Source organism: Gymnoscopelus braueri (assembly GCF_963280865.1).
Source record: "Gymnoscopelus braueri genome assembly, chromosome: 17".
NCBI classification, from domain to species: Eukaryota; Metazoa; Chordata; class Actinopteri; order Myctophiformes; family Myctophidae; genus Gymnoscopelus; species Gymnoscopelus braueri.
The window spans coordinates 20,052,340-20,070,046 of record NC_137617.1 but is presented as its reverse complement, the minus strand read 5'-3'; the positions used below and the strand labels follow the sequence as shown (position 1 = coordinate 20,070,046).

Below are 17,707 nucleotides of genomic sequence, written 5' to 3'. Positions count from 1 at the left end.
TTTAGTCAGCCTGTGACCATGTTTCCCATTCAACCCGGAAAACCCCCCTACGTCCGCTGCCAGTACTGCTCCCGGTTTGGCTACAATGGGAAACATGGTCACAGGCTGACTAAATAAGCGATTTAAATGGGTAGTTTCGCTCCGTTCCTAAAATTTTCCATTCCGTTCCAAACTTTAAACATCCGTGCGGCTTGGAATCTACCATTAGTTTTGGGATACGACGTATACAAAAGGGTAAACAGCGGAGCCTTGGCGGACGTATACCCGATTCTGGAAGGTAACGACATAGAACCTCATCTCGGAGCTGTATAGCGGAGTGAGAGGTTCTTTATGGAGCTAGAGTCATCATAGCTGTATGTATTGCGACTAAAACACCAAATTGTATTCTTCCCATACTTCCCTCAATTGTTGTTCCAACTTAGTTCCCTATTTTAAAACTTCATTGGCTCAGCAAGACTTCGATTCAACATTGGCTCAGCAAGACTTCGATTCAAACTTATGAAATATATAGCTAAACAAATTAAGGATTAAACAGTTGAATGGTTGCATGTCGTCTTACCACAGCCTTGTTCATCACTGTTGTCTCCACAGTCGTTCCAGTGGTCGCACACAAAGGACAGAGGTATACAGTAGCCATTCGCACATTGGAACTGGTGCAGGGGGCAGTGCTGGGTCGCTGTTGAAAACAAACAAACAAACACACACACACACACACACACGCGCACACGCACTACTTTTGTTTTGTTGTTCTTTGTATTATTTCCTGTCCTTGTAGTCTGATTTGTATCTACTCACTGCAGTTGGATTCATCAGAACCATCTCGGCAGTCCTGCAGTCCATTGCAGTGTTGAGAATTGTTGTAACAGGCCCCATTGGCACACGTCTTCTCTGTGCAACTTGGGTATCCTGGACAAGATCAAATGGACACAAACTGACTAAAAGGCAGTTCAGACATGATTCAATTGAGGCTACTCTGTAACTGTATACAGTTACAGAGTAGCTTAAATAATAGCAAAACATTACTAATCTTTAACTACTTGGCCAACAATATAACACATGATCAATGTAAAAATCGAATCAACAACAACAACAACACCACGTGGTGTTGTTGTTGTTGTTGATTCGATTTTGTAAGCGAATCAAGCGATTATTATGTTGCTCACTGTCATCTCCTGCTGGGGTGAGGGGTGCACTGCAATACAATACAAAACATTTGTTCAAAGCTGAATTCTTGTAAAAAGTTAAAGGGGAAAGTCTACTGCTTTGTTATCTCTTTAAAAAGACTGAAAGACAAGGATGAACAAAGTTTCTATCTCTGGTGTTAAGGACACAGGACAGGAATGTTTATTCGAACAAAAGAGGTTGTAAAACCATTTCTGATTGCATGTTTGTCATTTTGTAAAAGCTAATAATCTTGCTTGAGTATGAAAAAAATAGAAGCAGCACTGTTTGACTTTGAGTTCAGTTTGCATAATATAGATTGTGGTTTTGTTTAACATTGCTTTAAAGAAGAGTAATGCTAGATATTCTGGTCACACTTATTTCACAATGGCCAGCGTTTTACTCTGTACATTGGTTCATTAATAGTATTCTATTTATACAATAAATAATATAGGCCTACTTTGTAAAAATCGAATCATGCGGATCTCAGGATCCACACGGGAACATTGCAATGTATTCAATGTAGATCTTGGATTTCATGTGGCCAGCCTGTGATGTTAGTCATCTACAGTATGTCTGTGACGTCAGTTGTCTACGACATAGCCTATATCTCAAATTTGGGCAAGGTCTCATCCCACTCAGAGCCCCAGTGACATCCATTATAATTTGGACATTATAGCTATAATGATATGTGGGATTGTCAGTCTGATATTGTAATAAAACAATTAATTTAAAAAGTTATAAAATAAATAGCCTAATAAAAACAAATCTGACGGGAATATCACAGTACAGACGGTTTAAAGGAACCCTCAATTGATCATTTTGTGTGCAAACCTTCAAAATCTTTGTACTGTGTGAATTCATAAACAAATTGATCATCAATGGTTCTTAATGTCTTACTGCAGTTGCTCTCATCTGAGCTGTCCAGGCAATCATTCACATGGTCACATTTGTACTGGTTGGGAATGCACTGGCCCTCTTGACAGGTGAACTGGTCTGGACTGCATGTCCGTCCTTCTGAATCAGGAAGATGAGGAAGAAGTTTATTTGTATCAAATCAAATACAAATAAAGCACATTTAAAAAACAACTCCCGTTGTTCAAAATGCTGAACAGAACAATATAAACAATGAGTCATACAGCACAAATGGACAATCAGCAATAAAACTAATAAACCATTCTAAATAAATAAAAACTATAAAATACAGCCAAATCAACCATAGTTTGAAATGTTTGGAACGGGGGAGTCTGGTGCAACGCTCAGGTCCTGGACCTGGTGAGACGAAGGAGGAGCCCGGCCAGTAGGCCATCCACAGAGCCTAGTCCCTCCACGTGCCAGAGCCTCTCCTCTCCCCCGGCCCCGGCAGAGTAGTTCCGGAGAAGCGGATTGAGTGGCCCTGTCTTGCCCTAAGAGGACTGACCGTGGGTAGCTACTGGGACGTAAGTCGGGGGCTTGATCAACCCCGGCTGGGCGAGGGTGTATGTTGCGAGACCAGAAACACCCGTTGACCCCAGGCTACAACACTGATGATACGTCCCAGTTGCATCCATGTGATGTGTTACTTTATAGTTTGTGCCAGCAAAGGCGCGGTCACCCTGCCCTGAGCTTGAGCTTAAAAGGTCAGCAATGTAAGAGGGGCCCAGACAATTTAAACCTTTGTAAATGAATAGGAGAATCTTAAAATGGATTCTAAACAATGCTAGCAGCCAGTGGTGAGAGGCCAGGATAGCATATTCTCTTCCTGGTACCAGTCCGGAGTTTGGCTGCCGTGTTTTGGACCAGGCAGGATATGAATGACTGTCTAATCCCAGTGTAGGGAATTGTAATAATCCAAACAGGGTGTTATGAGGGTGTGGATGACTATCTCAAGGTCTTGGACGGACAGAAATGGCTTGATTTTGGCAATTCAAAGACATTTAAAGGGCATTTAAAAAGCATAAATCATAGGAATAGGAAAACAATTATATATATAATAACTTATATATATAATATATAGACCAAAATAACATAATAATAACAATATTCAAAAGAAACAAGTGTAAGCTGATATTTCTTAGTAAAAGTCAGTGGAGAACATAAAGCTTTTCATGGATGTATGAGAATTTGTGGAATTCAGCTTTCGTAAGTTAAACTTTATCAGAGCTGCATTTTTAAAGAGCTGAAGCTCTGTCTGATAGCTTTTTTGGGGTGACCTGAGAGAAGACTATTATAGTAGTCTATACCTGCTGGAGATAAAACTGATTGAGCTGGGTTAACTGACTTGAGCATCACAAACATAAAGACAAGAAGAAGACAGCAAGCAGCTTGTTGCATCGCAAATACAAAATAAAAAGTGCAGTAGCACATAAGAAGTGTTAACTTTATACAGTAGGTCATAGGTGCTAGTAGTAGGTCATACTCAAAACAAGTTAGGATGTGAAATGGCACAATAAAGAGCCGACTATTTGCTGTAGTTTGCAGATGAGAATGTTCTTAAACAAATCACAGTAATTTATAACATTGAGTATTGTTACTCACATCCACTTGTCTTAAGCTTTGTTTTTTGTTATCTAAAAAAATAAATAATAGAAACAGAATTTTCTTTTTACCACAGGTCCTCTGTTCGTCTGAGCCGTCAATGCAGTCTTCCTCCCCATCACAGACAAAGACCAAGGAGATGCACTCACCACTCGTCACACACTTAAACTGCTGCGAGGTACAAGATGGAGGCACTGCCACAGAAAACACATTGAAAACAGTTTATAGTCTTTACGTTGATCCTGAACAGTTGAGGGTTTGACGGTTACATTTAAGCCCTTTTTAAGATTTAGGGACAAAATGCCTTAGATCTCAGGTTACAGTAGTTAGGCTACTACAATAACTGTTATAGAGATTTATGAATTTGGTAAAGTCTGTGTTGCTTTGAATTAAGCCTGGCTTATACTTAATATACCAGCTATACCAGCTCAAGGGCCTTGTGCTTAATGTCCACCATGAGAATGGGAGGGCGGGGTTCATTCCCCGGCAGAGTCATACCAAAGACTATATAAATGGTATACCTAATGCCTCCCTGCTTGGCACTCAGTATCAAGGATTGTGGTTAAGTGCCTGCGACATACTAACATCATGTCCAGGGGGTGCACTGTTACATCATGGGGGATATACTTGTGCATCAAGCCACAACACAACACTTGGGGCACAGCATTTGGGACGCGTTCTTGTAGAGCTGCTATTTTCGGTGGGTGACACCATCATAAAATGGATCATAAATTAAACATAAGATAATTGGAGACCAGGCAGCCAATGGCGGTGGGAATACTCACGACAGTTGAGTTCATCAGAGTCGTCTGTGCAGTCTTTAGTCCCATCACATCGCCAGTCGATGTCAATGCACTGTCCACTGGTGCACTGAAACTCCCCATCATCACACCCTTTTTGGAGAATGGATGCATGGATGTATGAGCGTACGGTAAAGTAAAGCAGTAGTTCACAAACATTTTCATGTCAAGGACCCCAACTTTATGAATTGTCTTGCGGACTCCCATCTGAAAATATTTTGTGCCAGCGCCATTTTAAAAAAATAGCAGAACGCTCTGATCAGCTATTTTCAAATAGCCACTGTATAAGGTTAAAGTGGATTTTACTGTGTAGATAGATTGATAGACTTTCTTGAATAAAATAAATGGGGCAGAGAGTTCACAGATCACCTTAGAAAGACATACAGTAACCACTACACTGAGTGTATTAATTGCTGACATTCACTGTCACTGAATTTAAAATAGTGTTTTATTACTTTCTTGAGAAATGATTTATCATGTTTATGATGGTAGTAGCGACTGGTTTTGTCTACGGTGTTCAACATTTGGACCTTACACATGTGACTGAGCCTTTAAACTATGGTTAATTCTTGACCATGAATGAACAGCTCATGCTTTGACCTTGAACCATTCAGCCGAAGTAGACATAATGGCCTCTATTGGGTCAGTGGTTCTGAAAGTGGGGTCCTGGGTTCCAGGGTGTCCCCATCAAAATGAGGAACTGTTTAATTTCACTATTATTTCCCAGGCTAGAAGTTAGCCAAATGAGAGAATGTACTGTATACAAAATTCTATTTACATCATATGTTTCGTGTTATCTCCCCACCTACAGTATAGAGTCTATACTGTACATAATTCAACTGTCTATACTATAGACAGTTGAATTCTGTACTGCATCTAATCTAACAATAAACATCTGTTACTTATGTGGGTCACCCCCTGGCACAAAATCTTTTCAAATGGGGTTGTCCACGCCCTAATACGAATCAATTTGGTCCTTGAAATGTTTGAGAACAACTGCTCATTCAATAAAGAGATCAGGGAAAACTGCACTTAAAGGGGTGTTTCACTTTCAAAAAAACTTTGGGTCATTTTATCATCTACTCATGCTTTTATGAGCCCCCCAGACTGTCTTTAAGTTGCTTGATTCATTATTTAGATATTTGATTTTCATTTTATCAGACACGCCCCCTTCCTATACAAACCCATTATAACTTCAAACTCCATTTTTAACATGTTAGATTCATCAAAAACACCCGTCCTTTTTTCTGGTGACTCTCCCTGCCCTCCTAATACGCGATAACTTTTTTCATTTATTTTTTATATATTTTTTGGTACATTAAAACAAGTAAATACAATAAAAAAATAAAATTAAATAAATGAAAAAAGTAATCGAAAAAACACGACCCCCTCACACATTAGGAGGGCAGGGTGAGTCACCAGAACCAAGAACGGGTGTTTTTGATGAATCTAACATGTTAAAAATGGAGTTTGAAGTTATAATGGGTTTGTATAGGAAGGGAGCGTGTCTGATAAAATGAATATCAAATATCTAAATAATGAATCACGCAACTTAAAAACGGTCTGGGGGGCTCACAAAAGCCTGAGTAGACTATAAAATGACCAAAAGTTTTTTTGAAAGTGAAATATCCTTTTAAAATATTTATATTGAACCTTAAATTATGATGAAGTTAGAAGTAAAATAATATATTTAAAATGTGTTGCTTGTTTAAAAGCATATAAAACATATGTGGTTCACTAATGAGCAACACATACTGTATAAGCAATGAAAGATTTCACTACCAAAAGAATACAATAAACGTTATATCAGTAATCATTTTATCAGAGCAGGTGTCATAGTTTTACATCGAATTTAGGATTGAATTTTTTTTCTGATTAGAACATTAACCAACAATGATAATTTGATAAATTCATAAACGAATTATGCAAAACCAATTGTGCAATACACACAATTATAAAGATTAATCCATATTACTAGAAAAAAACATTGTTTAAAAAAAGCATAGCCTACAAACCTTGAACAAGATGAATCCCTTGGGAGAGTAAAAGAATAGATAAAATATTAAGACCTATAAGGTCCATTACTGAATGTCCAAGCTTTCTCCTCAATTAATGCCCGGGGTTTAGTCTGACAAAATGGATACAATCATGCTAAATATGCACCATGAGTCCCTTTACATCCACAAGAACGCAATGAATGATGATGCCTTCAGGAGCAAGAAGTCTACCCTTAAGTCCAATTATGCATGAAACACAAGAATACAGCTTTTTATGGGTCTGTCTTTTACATAAACTTCATCTAAGATTAACTTTTACCAGTCGGGATGTATGCTACATCAGCAAGAAATCACCACTGGTCATTTCCCTATGACATTGAAGCAGGAATTTAACTCTTCCTCTGAAAAGGAAACCTAGCTCATACTATTCATAGTAATCTTTTTAATATATATGTATTTATTGATTTTGACAAGCACCAATAACCATAACGTCAAAAGTACATTTTCTTTAAAAAAAAAATTGGGTGCCCTCACATCTACCCCCCCAACCCCGGTCCAACATACAACATACAACAAACAAACAAACTCAAGGGTAAAATAAATTATAATAAACATAAATGAAACAATTTATACAGACATTACTATTCATAGTATTTGAACACATTTGGGGCTGCAACTATCGATAATTTCTTAGCAATTATTCTATTGATTAGTTTTGATTAATTGAACAATATTGAAGCATGTTTTTGTAATAATTTTGTTAATTTCTTTAATATATCAATGAATCATAGAAACATTCTGTGCAAAAACAGCAAGCTCACAACATGTACGCTAGGATTGGCAGTATTAGCCTGGTAAACCCTCCCTCCGGAAATCTCAATTCCAAATCAAATAGAAATTAGATTTCCGGAGGGAGGGTTTACCAGGCTATGGCAGTATAGGATCGCTTGACGAATCTCAATTGGACGGGGGATCAAGCTGATTCCTGGGCTCAAATTTAAGCTGGTTTGTAAACTCCATTAAAACATGTGGGCCCAAGGTGAGTGGTGACTCGTGAGCTTGTAGATCTGAGAAGAAAAAAAATCTCCCCTTTATTTAATTATGTATTTCTTTTTTCATAGAATAGATTAACTGTTGCACCCCAAACACATTATTTTTTATTCTAACATTAAATACCTTGTTCTACCCATAGACTGTAAAAAGGGTTCTACAGAAAATATACCCTGTTCTCCAAATACCACCAAAACAAAATAGCTATATCTACGGTCCGTGTATGGTCCGTGTATTTCCTGGCAGTTGGATTTTCTTTTGGTAACCACAAACAGAAATCCGCCCATTGCGCTCGTTTTTCATTTTTCATTTTTCATTTAGGGTCGCGTCGGTTCTTTCGCTCCCGTTCGCTCCCGTGTTTCATTTTTCATTCTTCATTTTAAAACAAGTTACGTTCGTTTCGCTCGCGTCTTTCATTTTTCATTCTTCAATAAAAAATAAAAAATGAAACGTAAGAAAACAGGGTTTTGCTTTTTCATTCTTTCATTTCTCGATCTTAATCAAAGATACTGTAAAGACAAGACCAGAAGCGGAAGTAGATTTAGTACTTAAAAATAAAAGTGATATATATATATATTAAATATAATTTTATACCGTAGGCTACATGATTATAACATTACTATGGCTACATCAATGTTAGACAGATGGACATATATATAGATAGATAGATAGATAGATAGATAGATAGATAGATAGATAGATAGATAGATAGATAAAGATAGATAGATAATATAAATATATTATAGGCCTACTGTAGGCTACACGGTTATAACATAAACATAATTATGATAGGCTATATTATTATATTAGGCTATTAACATTATGCAAGCTAATTATATTTACCATGGTTACGTCAATAAGAAGACAGACATCTATATCTGTCTGTCTGTCTGTCTGTCTGTCTGTCTGTCTGTCTGTCTGTCTGTCTGTCTGTCTGACGGACGGACGGACGGACGGACGGGCAGATATAGGCCTACGTGATTCTCTTCTTTTCATTTAGACATGCGTTTTTTCATCCAAAATGTGTGTTATATTTATATTATTTAGTTGCAGCATGATTAATTAATAGCCACTCATTGTCATCAAGTGTTTCAGAATCGGTATAAACAAAACGTGAATACTATCAATACAAAAGATACAATGCAACTTTGGACTGGTACATCAGAGCTTATCAATATTCGGTGTCTGTCTGTCTGGATGGACAGACGGACGGACTTACGGACAGATTGATAAGTAGACTTGATTATAGCCAATATATTATTTTATTTTCATTTACACATGCGCCTTTTCACCCAAAATGTGTTATATTATTAATAGTCCCTGTTTGCGTAGCCCCCAAATCGGGCTCCCCAAGTTTTGCTCGCTGTGTGAACTGTTCAAAGACGCAACAACAAGCTCCATACTACATACACTCCGGCTCCATACACTCGGTGGTACTGGTGTCTCTGACCGTTTCTGTCTGTCTGTCTGTCTGTCTGTCTGTCTGTCTGTCTGTCTGTCTACTCTGTCCACAGTAGGCCTATAGAAGGATATAGACCTAGGAAATCCAGGTGTCCAAATGTAACAATGTTGATATTGCAGTAGTAATTTTAAATCGAGTCTTTACAACTGGCTGGAAATCTGGAATCTCATGAACTTGGATGTATAATAGTTACGCTACAATATTCAGACCCTGCCCTATGGCACACAGTGCCCGTGATGGGATCATTCCTTACAAATGGTTACATACGGTTGTAGCCTATGTTTGTCATAATTGTAATACTTTTGGAATAATCACCATGAACGATCGAGCTCAATCTCTCCCCCCATTGCGCACTGGAGTCTGGACGTTTGGTTGTTCATTGATTACAAGTTACACAAATAACACAAATAACCTCTTGCATTATATGGTCAATAACGCCAAAAAAATGAGGGGAATTGTTAAACCAGTAGAGAACAAATAGGGCTCTAATCATTATGATTAGAGCTCTATTGGTTAAATATCTCCCCCTCTTTTTTGGCATTATTTGTGTAAAAATAATAAAGTAATACAAAATCATCACCCACGGGCCACGGCAATGTGCAGGATGTCATTTTACAGGTTTTGGATTCATTCAATACATTTTACATATTCTACTGGTGAGAATCAATAGCGTTGCGCGGCTTGCGCCTCGACAACCTGTGGGTTTCAAACGGTAGAAGCATGCGCAGTGGCGTTTTAAATGTAGAACTATTGCAATCCCAGATTTGACCACCAGGCGATGGCCGCTTCAATGTTCTACCGTGGCTCTTGGTGCCACCTCCTACCAATACAATATGAACTACCCCCCACAGTTAAGAGGTTCACATCTCACTAGTCTGGGCAGATCTGTTCTTTTCGGTTTCCTCGATTGCCATGGTTGGTAAACACTGTATGACTTAAAGTCGTCAGGTTGTATTTCTATTAATCATACTGCAACTAAAGCCAACACATTTTGGATGAAAAAGCTGATGTCTAAATTAAATAGATTGGCTAAAGTACATGTGCATCTTGATATATCTGATTCATAATAGTGTTGCAAGGAGAAAAACAACCTTTGTAACTGCTGGGGATTTCAAAAACATTATAACAGTTGGGTTAAAAATGTTCAGTTGGCCATTAGTGGGCCTATTTGAAAGCAGACATCGTTAGTTGTTGCTATAATCTATATAATATATAGCCTATACAATATACGCAGGCCAACCCTTACCTCTATTAATGGCCTACAGCCGCACGAAGTGATCAGAAGCGACACTATCCAGGCACGCACCTTTACGCATCCTAATTTATGTTATCCTACAGTGTATAGACCAATTATTTGTTTACTAACATTGAGACTGGACGCACAGGTGATTGTTTCAACCCCCTCCAACCCCCTCTTGTGTGTTGGCTGGTGGTGAGACGCGTCTTAGCGAGACCTGATAGAATAGGTTTCATTGCGCGCATACTGGTTGCACGCATACTGGTTCTTATCAGTGTGACGTCGTCTGTTAAGGGGTCTATATATAGGCGCGTTCATTAATTCATTAATAGTGCGTGCTAAAAACAAGGCATTTCGTACCATAAACAGCACCGTCCGCATTGATATATTGTTCAACAGGTGTGTGGGGCAATGTATCCCACTGACGACGAGCACCTGCAGAGCCAGGACTACACTCGGGGTTTTGCTTAGCCTAATTTATAAGAAAATAAACAGTTAATAAAGCACATACAGTAGGCCTATACCTTCAATGAAATGCTCCCGCACAACACACCACCAGTAAGAAAGAACAAGCCAGCGGCGGCTGCGTAAGGCTTTGAATTTGTTTATGCAGTTATTTTTGTCAATAGCTGACAAGCATGCTCCAGATAGAAAACAAACTAACCTGTATAAGAGCACCTTGGATTGGAAATTAAGAACTGCATGGCTTTAGAAACACTGCAAAGCAAAAGGCAAGTGAATCTGTCAGTCTGGATGACTGGCAGATCTACTGTAAATTAAGGAATAATGTGCCAAAAATGAATAGAAATAATTTATTGAGCCAATGATAGATGGCCCTCTGTTTCATGGTAATTACCTAGTACTACACGTCACAGCCTCAAGGTAGCGACAATCAGTGGTGATTGGGGTTGGCTCTGGGTATGGACTATTAGACATATTGCAAAATATATACAAAATAGTAAAACCATATAATGCCATATCAAGATAAAGTTAAAGCAGTGTACATATAGAAATAAGGGACGGAAAATATTAGGCCAATACCAAAACATGTTAGATCTTTTTAAGACACAATGCAAAAAAGAGAACATTTTCAAAAATGAAAGGCACCAAAAACACAAAATACACATGAAAGCCTCAGGGACCGTCTACAGGAAGCAAGAAAGGCTCTGCTCTTCGTTTAGAGTAGACCATGGGTGTTAAGGTTGTGGATCCATAGTACTTCTCTGCGAAGCAATTTATTAATGATGTCACCACCCCGTGATGAGGCTGCAAGATTTTCTCTATTCCCCAGAATTTAAGGGATGCTGGGGAGCCATGCTTTGCTTGTTGATAGTGCCTGCCATGGCATATTCAGGGTTGTTAGTAGGAATAGCAGTTTTGTGCTCACCAATACGAATTTAAGTGGTCTCTTAGTTTGACCAATGTATGCCAGTCCACATGCAGGGACATTTAAGCATGTATACCACATGGGTTGAGTTACAATTTATAAATAAGGATATTTTATATTTTTTACCAGTAGGTGGATGGGTAAAACATTTGGTATTTGACGAATTAGAGCACTGAGCACAGTTGCCACATTTATAAAAGCTCTGTGGGGGATTGGGAAGCCAGGTGGGGGGGGGGGGGGGGGGTTCATATTGGTGTGACATATTTACAAATGACATGCCACTGGTCTTAGACAGGGCCAATAGACCAATTATTTGTTTACAAACATTGAGACTGGACGCACAGGTAACTGTTTCATGTAATCAATTCCCAACAGATCCCCAAACCTGTTGTTTTGGGGTGAGCTTGTTTCAGTTCATTCAACCTCTTCTGTGTGTAGGCTAGTGGAGTGCGCCCTGCAGGCAACACATATATACTCCATCGCGTAACGGCATTGCGCACCGAGAACAGCTGACATACAAGCTCACAACCGCGTCACGGATGCGACCGCTGTGAGCTTGGAGATCTGCTATTCTCGGCCGTTCTCTGTGCGCGACACCTTCGCGGGACGGAGCATAAATTAGTCTTGAGGGGCTGCTGCTGCGCGAGCCAAGCAGGTTCTGGTGCCATGATCATAGAGCGCTCTCTCCGTTCTTATATGACAGTTGACAGCCACTGGAGGTGGAGTTTTGAGGACAACTGCTTTGAATTGTTATTATTGTTTACACACAACAGAAACCAAGGATTATATATTTCAAGAGCGAGAGATCAGTAAAAATCCTAAGCATTCTTCCTCCACACTGGGAGAGAAACAGCATCTGAAAGTTTGATGGGATGCATTTTTACACGTGAGACTGTGACCACTTTTACATTGCATCTTATGAGCGGTGGGGTTCTTTTGCTGCCGACATGCGCGCGCATACTGTTTCGTATCAGTGTGACGTCGTCTGTTAAGGCGTCTATAGCCATGTATTCTGACGACACAACTTTGTCTGCTACTATGTGGAAGACCTGTCTGTAGCTCTTAACAAGGAACCAATATCAGAGTGGGTGGTGGTCCTGAACATCTCAAAGACAAAATCCATTGTATTTGAATCACAGTATAATCACAGTATCATTCACACAGCGAGCAAAACTTGGGGAGCCCGATTTGGGGGCTACGCAAACAGGGACTATTAATTAACTATGCTACAAGTAAATAGTATAACACACATTTTGGATGAAAAGGCGCATGTGTAAATGAAAAATGAAAAATAATATAATATAATCAAGTCTACTTATCAATCTGTCCGTAAGTCCGTCCGTCCGTCCGTCCATCCAGACAGACAGACAGACACCGAATATTGATAAGCTCTGATGTACCAGTCCAAAGTTGCATTGTATCTTTTGTATTGATAGTATTCACGTTTGTTTATACCGATTCTGAAACACTTGAGACAATGAGTGCTTCATTTAAAAAAAAAATGTTTTAGGTTACTGCATTAGATAGATAGATAGATAGCACCGGGAGCGCACGTATGGTACCCTCAGTCTGTCCAGTCTGAGTGTGTCCCTTTGCCTATATTGCCTCCCCAGCGCACCACAGCATAGAAAAGGACGCTGCAACCACTGTCTGATAGAACATCTGCAGATGTTTATTATTGTGTATTGAGGAAATCTAACATGCTGTATCTATAACATGACCTGCTGAGCTTTAAGGCTGCTTCATCGTTGCAGACGGCAGTGCTTTCTACGGGCATAATATTGTCAAACCCTTACACTGATGACTGACAGGGCATTAGTGAAAGCAGCTACCAGTTATTTGAAGATATTAATCTGTTCCGCTATATAGGCCATTTCAATTGTAGGCTACTGTGTGGAAATAACTGCAGTGTGTATTTATGTATAGGCTAGTAACGGTAACAGCCAGGATAGGTGGGCACCAAAACATTCTGGGCACTATAGGGATAACTGGGCACCTTGGACGAGTGGGCATTAGGGACATGTGGGCACTTGGAAGAGTGACACTAGATGTCCCTAGTGTCCACCTATGCTGTATCCGATTAAAACGTCAGCAGAGATGTAATTTCGATGGTTCAATGAGTAGCGACGCCTATAGCTCTCAAGTCTCAACCCAACTTTCCAAGTTCAAATTATATAGGTAGATTTGTTTCTGTTTTCCTATTCCGTAATATTGCTATTAATTAATCATGCTGCAACTAAATAATATAAATATAACACACATTTTGGATGAAAAAACGCATGTCTAAATGAAAAGAAGAGAATCACGTAGGCCTATATCTGCCCGTCCGTCCGTCCGTCCGTCCGTCAGACAGACAGACAGACAGACAGACAGACAGACAGACAGACAGACAGACAGACAGACAGACAGATATAGATGTCTGTCTTCTTATTGACGTAACCATGGTAAATATAATTAGCTTGCATAATGTTAATAGCCTAATATAATAATATAGCCTATCATAATTATGTTTATGTTATAACCGTGTAGCCTACAGTAGGCCTATAATATATTTATATTATCTATCTATCTTTATCTATCTATCTATCTATCTATCTATCTATCTATCTATCTATCTATCTATCTATCTATCTATATATATGTCCATCTGTCTAACATTGATGTAGCCATAGTAATGTTATAATCATGTAGCCTACGGTATAAAATTATATTTAATATATATATATATCACTTTTATTTTTAAGTACTAAATCTACTTCCGCTTCTGGTCTTGTCTTTACAGTATCTTTGATTAAGATCGAGAAATGAAAGAATGAAAAAGCAAAACCCTGTTTTCTTACGTTTCATTTTTTATTTTTTATTGAAGAATGAAAAATGAAAGACGCGAGCGAAACGAACGTAACTTGTTTTAAAATGAAGAATGAAAAATGAAACACGGGAGCGAACGGGAGCGAAAGAACCGACGCGACCCTAAATGAAAAATGAAAAATGAAAAACGAGCGCAATGGGCGGATTTCTGTTTGTGGTTACCAAAAGAAAATCCAACTGCCAGGAAATACACGGACCCTGCACACGGACGCCTTTCTGAAAGAGCTAGGGGGTGCGATTTGACTGACCGACCGACTTTACCAAACTTCCTCTCATGATTACAAACGTCATCACAAATTGACCGCGATTGGTGCGGAGCAAACGCCACCGCAGCTGTCAATTTGTGATGACGTTTGTAATCATGAGAGGAAGTTTGGTAAAGTCGGTCGGTCAGTCAAATCGCACCCCCTAGCTCTTTCAGAAAGGCGTCCGTGTGCAGCTCGTGAAAAAGTGGAGATATTTGACTAAACACACGTTTTCTGGCAGAACTTTCACATGGATATGAAAGTAGAGGACAAAATATGACTAGACGTCTTAGGAATTAATTATTGGGTGAGTACAGACGGAGTTTAGAGCACTTTTATGGCCGCGCAGATGGGCACTACACAGTGGCGGACCGAGAGAGATCTATGACTGTGTATTTGGAATACTTGAAATGTATGTAAGATCACAGTCATTCTAGGGCTACTGTCAGCAGGGCAATACGAGGTTGGTTGTTTTGTTTATTTTTCTATTATAATCAAATATAAATGTACAGTATTAGCCATGGTTCACAGTCATGTTTCACAGCTAGTACAGTATGTAATCCCTGCTTACATGTACCACAACAGGTTGAGGTTATACTAGACCTTATGGCATGGATCTTCAACAGGTCCTCACAGTTATTACAGGGAGTTTTTATTGTATTACATTAACCACTTGAACCCTAGCATCCCTATTCTGGGGAAAATATACTGTAAAATAGCCCTTGAAATATCCCAAGAAATGGCAATAAGCCAAATATAATACTGAGGCAACACGTGAGCTTGTAGTCCATGACAGTGGTTCTCAACCTTTTCAGGCCGAGACCCCCCAAAATAATCATATTTGAACTGGGGACCCCCCACCCTAACAAGCACTTGAGTTTAGGCATTACATTTAGTTTGACTAAATATTGTGAAAATAGCAGGTCTACAAGCTCACAACGCCACGCTTGTAGATCGGCTATTTTTTTATTAAAATATGAATAACCTCCTATTTCTGTGCAGAGGGGAGTCCTGAAAACCAGACAGCCTGCATAGATACCATGTTCAGACACCAGTAGCAGATACAGGGAGGACAGTGGTGACAGGTATGTACTGTAAGGTTTCTTTTATTGTTTTGTATTATTGTATCATATCAAAAAAAAATATTAAACTTCCGCCCTGCCATACAAATGGACCCGTACTGGTCCATTTGGTTCCATTTGTATGCTAGTTGAGTTATAACGCAATAAAGATCAATTCTTCTTGCGTTGACCATCTTATGAGACAAAAGTCGCAGTAGGTTCGTTGTGTCAATATTGTTAGTCTGGTTATTACAATGAATACACCAACCTCACCTTATGTGTGATTCTCAAAATGAACTGATTCTTTATGAAAATGTAATTGTTTCTATATGCACATGTCGTTTTTGCATACAGGGACCTCTGAGCACCATTCAACATCCCTGACCCACTGTTGATCATCTCAACTGGTTGTCTGAAGGAGAACAGCTGTACATCCGATCACACTGCAGCCGCTACATTGTTGTGAACTGAAGTTGGACTCGTTTCTGCTCACACCAGAGACTACCTCCTGTCGTACCTCTGCCGCCCTGTCTCTCCTCAAGGCCAAAGGCACCCACACCTGACTGACATGGTTCCATGGCTGTATGATCAGGGTGTGATTGCAGGAAGGAGAGAATCATATTCTACCAATCACATAGTAAAATCCTCATTTAACTCTTGAGAGTGTTGTACATCATGAATGGTTCACGGCTAATTCACATCAAGTGCCTCGCATTGGAGTTCAACTTTGTTGAAATTTGACATGGATTTGGCCATTCCCCTGCATTTGGGCATGTGTCACACATGTGCGATGGCAGGGGAGTGGCCAACGCATGTTGATCTGTCAAACACATGTTGAACTCCACGCAACAACACCCTTTCGCTCACATAGTGGAAATGAACAGCGCACGACAAAATCAAAGTGTCAAAATCACTAAAACTAAAAGGCTTTTATTTGTATTTGCTGAGCAGTCGTTTACATCAGTTATAATTTGTTTGTTAAAGACAGACATAACTAATAATAGTTATGTAGTTAGTCATTAGTAATCATTAATAATTACATGAGCAAAAAATGATTGGTTTAAAGCAAATACTTTTTTTTTTTTACCCAAAAAAACATCCCTTGCATTAATGTTAACTCTGAGAGTGTACACCTTTTCAAACATTGTGTACACTCTCAGAGTTACAAATGGATGAATAAACACAAATGACAATATACCGCATATTGTATTGTGCAGAACGATGACGACGTTGACTCATACGGTTCAGTTTTTTAGCTCGGCGTCTTTAAATGGTGTTTCTGACTGTGAATCTATAGATGGGTCCAGTATCTGTACTACTCATACATACTATGTACTCTTTATGGGACCAAGTACATCCACCACAGTCCAACTGTGATCCTTTACCGCAGTGGTTTGCAACCTGTGGGTCGAGACCCCTAGGGGGGTTCCCACGTGAATTTTTTTTTGGGGGGAGGGGGGTCCTCAGATGACTAAAGTGACATTTAAGGACTTTTAAGACCTTTTTAATGCCTAAAAAACAAACAAAAAAGTAGACCAAGATTATATGGCATCAAAAGTAATCAACAAACTAATAAGAACTGGTCAAACATTTGCCAAATTGACAAATAATATAAGAAAGAGGCAAAAACTGTGAAAAAATCCGATCTACAAGCTCACAACGCCTCGCAACGCAAGGCTCCAGTAGGCTTGTAGATCTGCTATTTTCACATTATCTATCTGTGGAACCGAGTCAAACTAAATGTAATGCCTCAACTCCTACAATTCCAAGTGCTTGTCAGGGTGGGGGTCCCAGTTCAAATATGATTCTTTTGGGGGGTCTCGGCCCTAAAAAAGGTTGAGAACCACTGCTTTACTGTATAGTCACAACAGACCTGGATACTGCTGCCACCATGTCGCTGAACATACAGTCTAGACACGCAT

The 17,707-nt window shown here is 39.3% G+C and overlaps 2 protein-coding genes across 2 annotated transcripts in view; one reads left to right on the top strand and one right to left on the bottom strand.

Moving 5' to 3' along the window:
- LOC308105027 (low-density lipoprotein receptor-related protein 2-like) overlaps nucleotides 1–16,363 on the bottom strand; it is a gene marked incomplete at both ends in the record, with an annotated part of 73,237 nt that extends 56,874 nt beyond the window's left edge. The window contains 6 exons of the mRNA XM_080455662.1: nucleotides 560–676; nucleotides 796–906; nucleotides 2,062–2,178; nucleotides 3,750–3,872; nucleotides 4,467–4,571; nucleotides 16,303–16,363. Coding sequence (XP_080311788.1) covers nucleotides 560–676; nucleotides 796–906; nucleotides 2,062–2,178; nucleotides 3,750–3,872; nucleotides 4,467–4,571; nucleotides 16,303–16,363 — 634 coding nt within the window. The remainder of the gene's footprint in view (nucleotides 1–559; nucleotides 677–795; nucleotides 907–2,061; nucleotides 2,179–3,749; nucleotides 3,873–4,466; nucleotides 4,572–16,302) is intronic.
- Nucleotides 15,166–17,707, top strand: part of LOC308105025 (syntaxin-binding protein 4-like) — a gene marked incomplete at its 3' end in the record, with an annotated part of 75,398 nt that continues 72,856 nt past the window's right edge. The window contains exons 1-3 of the mRNA XM_080455660.1: nucleotides 15,166–15,187; nucleotides 15,727–15,809; nucleotides 16,140–16,422. The remainder of the gene's footprint in view (nucleotides 15,188–15,726; nucleotides 15,810–16,139; nucleotides 16,423–17,707) is intronic.